This window comes from Sturnira hondurensis, unplaced genomic scaffold (genome assembly GCF_014824575.4).
Source record: "Sturnira hondurensis isolate 20B ecotype Veracruz unplaced genomic scaffold, ASM1482457v3 Scaffold0003201, whole genome shotgun sequence".
NCBI lineage: Eukaryota > Metazoa > Chordata > Mammalia > Chiroptera > Phyllostomidae > Sturnira > Sturnira hondurensis.
In genome coordinates, this window is record NW_028075832.1 from 753,496 (window position 1) to 765,345 (window position 11,850).

Sequence of the window (11,850 nt, forward strand, 5' to 3'; positions counted from 1 at the left end):
AAGTCAGTCAGTGGAAAACCACTACCTGAGCTCCTGTTATGTACTGGGTACTGTACAAAGCTGTGAGTGGACAAACGAGTCTTTCCTCTAACCTTGAAGTCTAATTGAAATCGGCGAAGTACCTTACAGTCCTGCTTGTTGACACTATTATTGTAACACTGGGGATGAATGACACCGCTGCTGAGCCACAATTTCCTCACATACAATTTAATGGTTGAACAAAATGACCTATTCTACAGAATTATTTGTTATAAAATTATTGCAAAGGGTATGAAACATATAAATCATCACATAAATTAAGTTTTAAGATTATAAAATTATTTTTCATTTGAATACTGCTCAAAATAGAAGTTCTTCCAATCCAAAAGTAATTCAGTCTCTCAAATGGACACATTCACATCATTATATATAAAGCACACAAAGAATTTAGCAAATCTAGCATTGTTATATTTTAATCCAGATCTCTATTGTAAAATGTAACTTCCTTGAGAATGCAATATTTTATGTTTGGTATCTTCTATAGGATCTCCCACTTTTAAAAAAACAGCATTCAATAACTGAATTAATTCAATGGAAACAACTTAAGAATAACATTCAGGTTAAGAATCTACCCTAAAAGGCATTTAGGCGATTCAAGAACCCCAAGAAATTACATGCAAAATGGTGTGTTTGAAGGCCACTTTTATAGAATTCTTTGGTTTTATCAGAGTCTCATAGAGTTCTATTATCTGAAATGGTTTCCTTCACTCAGTGTGTAGTAACTAAACATCAGCTACTCGTCAAGCACTGTACCATAGTTCCAGCTTAATATCTTTATGAATAATGAATAGCGATTGAATGAGATTTTTACAGGATCTGCTTTCTCAAATTCATGCCTTTTAAATTACTGCATCCTCTATTAAACATATTAGCATCTCATCAGCACTAAATACTATTCAATCATTTACAATATTTGCTGGAAAATATATACTTTAGAAATATATTCTCATTTGGCTTCATGGAAAAGCCTTCATATGACAAAACTGGCAGGACTTGAGTAAATAATATGAGGGGGGACTCCCCTCAATACAGAATTATCTTCTGGAGGCAGGCCCCTTGCACTACAGGCTTCCCTCTTTAGGTCAGTGTTCTAGAAACCCACCTGTATCAGTGTACCAGCTGGTGTTGTTGTGAGAGGCTGCATTAAGCTTCAGTGATTTTTTAAGACAACACATTTGCCTATTTTATGATGGATGATTTGTGAACCTGCCCACACTGTACTGAGTGTTCAGTAGTATTTGACCAAAAACAGTATGACCCCTGTGCCCACCCTCCCTATTCACTCGATCTCATCCCAAGCAACTTTTTTTTTTGGTTTCCGCAGATGAAAAAAATTCTCAAAGGGAAGCATTTTACCTATGTGGATGAAAAGAAACAAAAAAATGGCAGAAACACTAAAAGGCATCAAAATCAACAAGTTCAAAAACTGTCTTGAGCAGTGGAAAAAAGGTCCCAATGGGTATATTGTATCATATGGAGAGTATTTTGAAGGTGATTGAAATTTAAACATGTAAGAACAAATACACAATTTCTTACAAAAAGTTCCATTTTTTTCCTGGGTCCCCCTACCTTTGTGTGCATGTACACACTCACACACATACAAGATTTAAGAAATCTCTAGTGAGTCATGCTGCTTACACTGTTTAAACCATCTCTAATTCATCAACTGTCATAAACCACAGCTGGGTCTCTATTTATTCTTAACAATAACAATAAAACTACTATGGTTTAAAAATGATTTGAAAAAAAAAACCTTCATAAAGTTGCTTTGTAAGCAATTTTCTCAAGAACTTTCCTTTCTCCTGACTGAAATAAACAGCTATCAAATGATCCAAATGAAGGATGAAAAGCATTTTTAAAATCTCAAGAAACCTCTAACCTTTCATGACAATATTTCTTTTTTGGAAATATTATAATCTTTCCTCATTGCATTAAGCATCCTCTATTTAGAATCAATCAATATTTATCTGAACAGCTATTTAAATTTTCTGAATAATGTTATTCTTACATTTGAGAATGACTGTCATATTCTTGTGACAAATATAAAAAAGAGTATTTCTCAGACATGGGCACAGAGCACTAAGAGATTAAAATTCTCATCCACAGTAGACATTCACTTTATAATATCAAAATTTCTATGTAGCATTATCTAAGATTAGTATTTTTAAAAATAGCTTATATGAATTATGAAGATTAGGAAACCATTGATTGGTTTTTAATGCCTATACTCTCAGAACTGAGTTGCAATTAGTGATAGTGGCCAGGAGATGGCAGAGTCTCGTTTCCTAAGATTTGCTCCATTGGCCTTTGAGTAATTCACAAATGTTTTGTTAATGGCTCTCTTATCACAAATAAGACAGATATGAAAAATAAGACATGCAGAAAAAATAAGAAATTTAAATTTCTCAACATTTTACTTATCACTAATAATTTAGATGTAAATAAAATATTTTTAAATACTCTGAATAACATTCCTCTTTCCAATGTACAAGGAACAAAATGAAAGTAGTTTAAAACAATAATTATTTAGAAGTACCCCAATTTTTCAATTCTTTCTTTTGGTTATTTTTACATAATGCTGGATTGTTTTATACTTACACGTGTATTTTACAACTATGAACTCCACTTTTCAATAAAATAAAAACAAGTATAGTTTTAAAATAGAAATTTTACAATGTGTATTTTAGGGAGAAAATTTACTAATTTGAAGTAAAAGTATTGCTTGAAATGGCTTTATTCAAGGCACATGTAATATTTTAAATGCTTCTTTTTGTTTGTTGTTGTTGAGGTTTTATTTAATAAATGCTAAAGAAAGCTTTAGATCTCAAGTTTATTAGATTGCTTGTTTAGCAAAAAATAGCATCCTTAAGGCTTGGCAATCCGCTCACATGCATGGTAATAGATGGAGGTGTGGGTGTGGGGGTTGTACTGCATGCCTCCTAGATAGACTCCAGAAAAGGATAATAGGCAAATGCACTACAGATTGTCTTGATTCAGCCTGGAATACAGTCTGCTACCAGTGACAGGCTCTTTACTAGAAAGATAGGAAGAATCCCTAATCATCCCCGAAAAGGCATAATCCAAAGCTGGGTGAAAAGGCAATGCTGGTACCAACCCAGGAGTTAGGTAGGGAGACATGAAACCAGATAGCCCTCTTCCTGGAGAGGAATATGCCAGCCGCAATGGACTGATACCTAGTCTAGGGCTTAAACTGTAGAGACTTGAATCACCTCCATAAGAAGTAGAAGTGGTTTGAAGAGGAGCAAAAGCTGATTTACTTCCTAGAGTTCCAAAACCAATTCCAGCTAAACTAAAATTTGAAGCTCTCTGGAAAGCTGTATTTCCCAATTCTGCTGAGCTTGCTAAGTTCCTGGTGTCTGGTTGGTGTTCTTTCCCATTCAGGACCTGTTCAATAGCTTGAACCACATCCCCTTTGCAGAACTGTAGAATGCCTTCTAGCCGGCTGGGCCTGTAACTTGGGAAAATCTTGGTGAGGATATCAAGAGGATCCCTTGGTCTTGTGGACACTGTGGGAAGTCTGGACCTGGCAACAGTAAGGTTTTTGGCCCACTCACTTTCATTTCCTGATTCCAGGTCAGAGGATGACAGAGACCTGGGACTCTCTTCACCGCCTGATTGCTCCCCACGGTGAGGATACAGAATGCTATCATCCTTGTTTGAGTTTTCTGAAAGAGATGACATAACATTTTGTTTTCCAACTACACCAACAGACTCTGGAGATGATTCCAGGGTAAACTGATGAGATTTGAAGACTGGTTCTTTTTGTCCACTCTGGCATGAGTCACACCTACTCTCTTTTTGTTCTGGAGGAAGAGAAAAAAGGAATCACATAAACGGAAAATTTCCCAGAGCATAGTGTTGCCCACTCAAAAACAGTGCTAGATAAAAGAATTCATTCCCTCATATATTTATAATATTTTTGCTGTAATAAATTTTAATGAATAAGAATTTTAAACGATCATTTGGAAATGCCAGTGTTATAATAGTGGGGAATGCTATTTATTATGCCATTTCAAGATCACAAAATTATACAACATATAAATGCAGTAGTTATTTAGAAATCAGTAAAGAGATCCATTGTTAACCCCAAACTGTTCATGTAACACCAATATTTCATGCACTTTGCCCCACCTTGACAACTTGAGGTTTTCCTAAATGTTAGCCAAGTTTTGTTGTTACCTAAGTGAGTCTTCTTTTCATAGCGATACCATGCTAAAAGAACTAAATATTTTTAAAATAACCATGTTTAGACAAGAAATCAAAAGAAGAAACAATCAATATGAAAATAAATATTCTGCTTAATCACTAATTCTACATTTTTACAACTGCTTTTTTAATGCTCACATTTCAGATTTCAATTAAGTTATATGAATAATGTGGAAAAATAACAAAATTGTTTACTTCATTTTAAATCTAAACCAACAATGACCTCTGCTCTACCAATCTCAGATCATACAACCTACATATTTCATTTTATGAGAGATGATACAGAGTTGGTTTATAATCCTCTGTGAAATGGACTTTCTTTTTCAATCCCTAGGAAAATATCAAGAAAAGAGGTTATAGTCAAATTGTATCTAAAGGAAAATTAGAAACTGCACTATTGCACTGTTGCAATCTGTTGGATCTTCAAAGCACATGGTAAAAATAACATATTAGACATTTGCTTCAAATCACAACTTTTTTCAATATTAAGGAAAAATATTTTACACAACAACTTGATTTTCTACCTTAACATGTTGAGGATACAAATATTAATAAAACAAAAATATATTTATGAAAATAATTATGCATATAATCAATACATAACTTTTATTTTGGTTTGTCCCACAGACATATTTATTTCCTGTTTCCATTTAAAAAGAGTAAATTGTCTAGCAGGGTACTCAGAATACTTCAGTCCAACTTTCTTCTACAAAGTTGATGAATGCAACAAAACAAATACAGCCTAAAGCAGTGATTTGCACCCACAGTTTGCAAACTTCCTATGTTTCTTCAAGGAGAGGTCCTAAATTCTAAAGAAATAGCTACAGTGTATTTTAAATTTAAAGTAAGTGTACAATTTAACACTTTGATCATTGAAATGTCACTAGAGCAAACATCTACCAAAGATGTTCCTCTGGCACAATGACAAAGACTCTCTAGCATTTTCAGTTTCAAATGAAACAACAAAACTCTTCTGATGAAATCTGCCAAGAGGAGATAGATTGGCACAGGTCCTCCATCCCCTTGACCCCAGAACATAGGAGGCATCAAAATTTCATCTCGAAAGCAACTTATGTGTATTTTTTCTTATTTTATTTTACTCTGGAGTATAATATAATGCAATGAAATACCAACTGCATAAAACTACCTAGAATATAAGGTGTCTTCGAAACACTGTGATTTAATTCATATCATCTCTCTGTTCTCTCAACTCTTACAGCTCATTTTACTTCTTTACTTTTATCATTGTATATTATATCTTATAGTTTTGGGATACATAAACCTTTCCTCATTTTGACTGTAAGGTTCGTGTGTGAAAATCTGATTCACCTCTGAATTACCGTTCGTCTTTGTCTCATGAACGAATAATTTAAATAGAATTCCTCCCTGCAGACAGTGTGTGAGAGGAGGCAGTCAGTTGAGAAAAGCCATGAAACTAGCCTTTCAAAGTGGGGATTGGGGGTCAACTGAGGCAAAGAATAAAATAAATTAGCTGACCTGATAAAACAGGACACTTTGGTCCTCCAAGAAAAATATATAAATCAGGGTTGTCAGCCAAATCTTACTGTCAATTTAGTTTACAGAATTTTAACTTTTACTTCTCTTTTATAGTAGTTGTGTTTAATAACTTTGCTCTTTGGCCCTCTTTGAATTTTAATGAGAAATGTTTAGAGTCTGTTTTGTCTACTAAAATAAACTAAAAGATGGACAAAAATTGGCATAGGTGATAAATTATGTATGTCTTATTTAAATAAAGATAGTCTCTTTTCAAAGGTACATCCTGTGATCTAAGATCTGCAATTTTCATAATCCAGGGACTTTTTCTAATTAACAACTTAATGTGTCATTATCAGATAATCTCACGTGACAAAACCCATCTTGGATTTATATAAAAATACTGAAATAACATTTTCACTGCTACTGGGTACTGTGGAAGACTATAGCATTCACTAAAATACAGTGGGATTTTCATTAGCTGGAAAAGTTTATTTGGGATAACCCTAGTCAAATATATATTTATTGACCACAAATAACAGTATATGAAAGTGACTTGTGGTTGATAACTAAGAGAAAAAAATTAAAATTCATTGGATAAGAAATCCCTAGTATTGGACTTTGAAATTCTTATAAATGTTTTTACAAATTTGGAAAACTTAACATTTTTTTTTCCCTATGGAAGAGTTTAAACTTCAAATTAGAGCATGTTACACTTTAGGAGGCTGACAATGGGGATTAGGGGTGGAATGCTTAAAATTTTGAAGCATATTGGATGAAAAGGGGTTTTGGCAGATTTCAGTCTCTTCCCTACTTCTGGCTGGCTCCAAAAATTTGCCCCAAAGGTAAAGAACTGTACTCTCAACTATCAGTGAGTTCCTCAGACAAGATCAGAAGGGTAAATTCGGTTTTATAGCTGAAAACAGTACAGAGCAAGCTCAAAACGCAGCACCTCTCACCAACGTTTTCACTCAATGCCCAATGGAAGTTCTGCTCACACAGAGTCATAGAACCTTGGGTGCAAATCCCATTCCTAGCACGAGCTGCTCATTTGATTACTCACCCTTCACTTTTTTCCCTTTTTCATTATCTTATCCTCTTACCTGAAGGAATAGAAAGCTTTTCCAAAGCGAATGTGGTGGGTTTCAACCACTGTCATTAATGTCCTATCGCAGAATCCACTCGCATTAACGTCATACCGCAGAGCCGTTTCCCACAACTTAAACGAGGGCTTCTAAACCACTTGTATCGCCCGCCTCCAGGGCAAGGCTGCTTGTTTCAAAAAGTTTTTCTCCAGAGCAATCTTTTTTCTTTTTTCTTTTTCAAAGAGGAAATAAAAGACCAACTCACCTTGCTTTTCCTCCGTATTATCTAGCTGGAAAACGTCGAAGGCAGGGGTCGCCAGACGACTAGCCGGTCTCCAGGTGTCACGTCCCAGCGCAGTCGCCCCCGCAGGGTCACTCGCCGCCTGGGAATTCTCGGCTCTGCTTCCGCCTCCAGAGGTCCGAACCCCGGGCCCCGAGGGTCCCGGGTACAGGAACCTCTGCAGCCCCCGGGCCTCGTTCTCCTCCTGGGCCTGCTGCCTGCGCAGCGCCACCTGGGCGGCCATGACGCGCTGGCGCTCGGCGATCAGGGTGCACTTGGCACAAGCACAGTCGCGCCAGCGGCAGAAGCGCTTGTGGCCCTTGAGCGCGGACACGACGCCGTGGTTGCGACAACGGGCGCACTTGGGAGTCCGCGGGTAACCGCAGCCCACCGCGCCCACCCCTCTGTCCAGCGCGGGAGCGGGCCGGCAGCCTCCGCTCCCCGCAGTGGGGGCGGTGGCAGCCGCGGCTGCCCGGAGAAAGAGGCTGGGAGGCCGCAGGAAAGTTGGAGGAACCGGTATCCCCGGGGGTGCTGGCAACGCCGGTGAGGAGGGTGGAGGGGCCGCTGCCACCAGTCCCAGGGCCAGGCGGGGTCGGGCGCTGCCGCCGCGGTCGCTGCCACCGCACGGCGACCGCTCCATTCCGGGGAAGCGTCTGGCGACCCGTAACCGCGGGAAAGCGTGCGGTCCGCAGCTAACCCTGCGGGGCGGGGGCCAGTGGGACCGCCGGTGCTCCCGCTGCTTCCCACCCACAGGCGGACGGAATTGGACACAGTTTCTTCAGAGACTTGGGGACCGCCGCCTCCCGCAGCTGGACACTGTAAGAGGTGCAGAAACTCTGTGAGCTGTTCAGAGTCCCGGGGCGCTGAGTTAACGCCAGGGTGCTCCCAGAGCCGTCCCAGCCGAACGCGAGCCTGGAAACGCTACCCCGCCCACCGGGTCTCCAGCCAAGCTCTGCAGCCCCGGAGCGGGAGCGCCAGGGGCGGAGAGTGGGGACCGTCCGGGAGGAGGGGCGACGGGGGACCCGAGAAACCGTGCTGATGGGCTGCCGATCTGCCTTCCCCGAAGAAACCCTTGTCTCCACTTGTTTCCTCACGAATTCCTCCTCAACGTTTAGTTTTTGTTCAATAGTCTTCAAGGCCTCTCGAATACATCTCACTGCCCTTCGTAAATTAAACAATGTTAAGTTCTCCTTTCCCTAGTTCTGGTCTTCTAAACTAGTTTGAAGATTTGGATTTGGAGTTGTCCTTTTCTTTCCTTCTCCCAGATGAAGTCTTCAAGATGGTCGCATGGTCAGTGTGAATGAAAAAGCACAGCTTGACAGGCTGCAAATGTCACCCAACTGAAAGATGCTCTGTTTGGGATGGATCTTACGGCTGTGTCAAAACCATGGATAAAAATTAAGGAAATTAATTCAGATTCAGACTCTTCTAGTATATATGTTTATTTACACATGCACATTTGGATTCTATGTATTATTAAATTCTGCAATGCTACCTCCCAAAGAAACCTTTATTAATTTATCTAGAACTATATGTAAACTATGGGGGAAGGTCATTTAGACCATTCTTGAAATATGCATTTAATTCCTTTAATTTTAAGAAAAGATCATGTTCCTTTAAACCAATAGAGCATTTGAGGCAGAAAACCCATGAGTACTTGTTCTTAATGGAAAGGAGAGTTGGGGCTTCGTCATTCTTCAGGATAACTGCCTTGACAGACAATTCACATTCCAGCCTTAGATGGAAAGTAATACTGACATTTTTACTACTCCACCTATTGGCATCCAATGAGGAAGCTACTGCTAGTCAGTCTGAGCCTTCTCCCGCCTTCCTGCTTTACACCCCCACTCCCATCGCCATCTTCCCATACCCGCTCTGCGATACCTATCATTGAGGCCTTCTACCCTTCCTACCTTCCTAGTTGGAACTATCTAAGGAACTTTTAAAAGATACAGACGCTCCAATACAAATATTCTGTTCTTGTAGTCTAAGGTTTTTAAATTCTGAAGGTGATGTTATATACAACCAAGGTTTAGAACTACCACTCGAGGAATTCCTAACCTAAGCAAATTCTATAATACCCAAACTTTCTCACACTTCTGTATCTTGCTTGGTTGACTCCTGCCTAGAATCTAGTTGTTCCCTAACGGTGGCATTCACACCCAGAGTTTGAGAAATGAGGTTTTAGTGCTATATGGATCATGAAAATACAATGTATTACCTAGTGAGAAAATAGTTCCCTATTTCTCTTAAGACCTGGTTACAAAATGGAAAATGTGCAGCTTGGCTTAGCTGTTCTTTTAGAACTTTTAAAGACTTGCTTTTAATAAAAAAGGAAATTTAAAAGAGACTCAGCAAACAGCAGTATTTTCCTGGAATTTAACACTAATTTTTTATGTTTATTTGATTATCACAGTTACTTTCCAGTTATGGCACGTGATATTAATTTTCACGCAAAGAAGTGAAAATAGTTTTAAGTAAGCACATTTAAATAAAATATGTCTATTAAAATAAAAACCAAGGAAATGTGTGAAAGATTGAAAGCTAATAAGCTTTGCTGATAAAAAATAAAGATCTAAGTAAATGAAGAGGTATATTGTGTTCATGGTCAGAAGACTCAACATTGCTAAAACCATAGTTCCGCCTAAAGTGATATGTGAATCAATTCAACACAATCAAAATTCCAGCAGACCTTTTTGGTATAAAACACCAAACCATTCTAAAATTCATGTGGAATGCAAAGGAAAGACATAGAATAGCCAGAACAACTTTTAAAAGGGATAAACTTGCAAGGCTAACTATATCTTATTTGGAGCGCTATTACAAAGTTACAGAAATGAAAGTGGTGAAATGTTTGTGAAAAGATAGAAAAATAATCCAATGTGACCGAATAGAGAGTTTAAAAAATAGACAACCAATTTTAGACAAAGGTACAAAGACAAAAATATAACCAGCTGTGTCCAGCCTGTGGCCCGCAGGCCGCATGCTGCTTAGGATGGCTATGAATGCAGCTCAACACAAAATCGTAAATTTACTTAAAACATTAGGAGACCTTTTTGTGACTACGTGTTGCAATGTATGTAATGTGCAGCCCAAGGCAGCCCTTTTCCTTCCGGTGTGGCCCAGAGACACCAAAAGGTTGGACACCCCTGTTAGAGGGAGAGTGAAAGGGAGGAAAGATTACAAAGGATCAGAAGAAAACCTTTTCGGGAGATGATGAATACATTAATTATTTAAATTGTGGTAATGATTTTACTTGTATATATGTCAAAATTTATCAAATTGGGTACATTAAATATGTACAGATTATTGTCAATTATACTCTCATAAAGCTGTTATAAAAATAAAACCTCTTATTATCTCTGTAAAAAAATGGAATTATCTTCTGGAGGGCAGGCCCCTCATAATACTGGTTTTTCCCTCTACATAAGTGTTCTAGGAGCCCGTCTGTATCAGTGGACCAGCTGGCGTTGTTGTGAAAAGATGCATTCAGCTTCAGTGAATTTTTTAAAGACTCTTTCAACGTGTTTGCCCCATTTTTTTTGATGAGTGATTTACGAGCACACTTGCCCACACCTGCCCACACCACTTTGTGAGTTCAGCAATTTTTTACCAAAAACAACATGAGCCTCATGCCCCACCCTCCCTGTTCACCTGATCTCATCCTGAGTGACTTTTTTTTATTTCCCCAGATGAAAAAAAATGTCCTCAAAGGGAAACATTTTGCTGATGTGGAAGAGGTGAAACAAAATATGTCAGAAGCACTAAAAGGTGTCAAAATTGATGAGTTCAAAAACTGTCCTGAGCAGTGGAAAAAAAGTATTGATAGGTGTATTGTATCAAATGGAGAGTTCTTAGAAGATGACTGAAGTTTAAACATGTAAGAATCAATACGTATTTTTTATAAATAAATTCTGGGGCTTTCTGAGTCCCCCCTCATAGAATAACATGAAACCATTTTGGGCAAAGATGATCCTAATCTAAGTACCTAAAGCTGGAGCAATGATTCTGAGTATGTGCATTTCTTTTCAAATATTACCAAAAAGCCTGAACCCATTCTCTTCTCATAACAATAGTTCATGTTCTCTTTTACTCAAATTCTATGTACTTTTTCCCTCCATTTACACCACCTCACAGCAAGTGAGCACTGTGACTATCCCTGTAAGTCACTGGGAAAACGTGAACAGCTGCTACCTCGCGACGGCAACAGTTTCAGCTAATGAAAAAGTGATGAGAAAGAAGAAACATGCTTTTAAGCTGTGTGCAACTATCACACATATGCCATTTAAAAATTCATTCTAACTAAAGTTTAAAAAAACTGGTCTGATAAAAGGGAAACGTAGAAACAATCAGAAGGCAGGAAAGGAAGTTAATAAATATAATTTCTTCAAAGCTCAAAAACATCTTTGTGCCTCCTTTTTATCAGTTATGTTTACTTCAGTCCCTTGTCCACCATAAACTGTTGTGGTCAACTGTCATTTTTTGTTGGTTCACTGTACCAACCACTAAGCATAAAGGAGTGAGTAGTTGTGTGAATCAGCAATAATAAATGTAGACCTGGCTCTGATGGGAACTACACTGTTAGATCTTGGGCAAAACATTTATCCTCTCAGCTTCACTTTTCCCACTGGCAAATAAAAACATTAAATTATCCCCAAAGATAATTCCAAGATCATGCACCATTTCTTCTGCCAAGTCCAGTTTGAAGTCATTTTCATTAATGTC

At 38.4% G+C, this 11,850-nt stretch overlaps 1 protein-coding gene across 1 annotated transcript; it reads right to left on the reverse strand.

Moving 5' to 3' along the window:
- Positions 1-1,422: 1,422 nt before the first annotated feature.
- Positions 1,423-8,383, reverse strand: DMRTA1 (DMRT like family A1). Its single transcript, XM_037041763.1, has 2 exons — positions 7,111-8,383; positions 1,423-3,863 (listed from the first exon to the last, which is right to left on the reverse strand). The coding sequence occupies exons 1-2, from the start codon at positions 7,763-7,765 to the stop codon at positions 3,016-3,018; spliced, it is 1,503 nt and encodes a 500-aa protein (XP_036897658.1). The 5' UTR covers positions 7,766-8,383; the 3' UTR covers positions 1,423-3,015.
- Between the last annotated feature and the right edge of the window lie 3,467 nt (positions 8,384-11,850).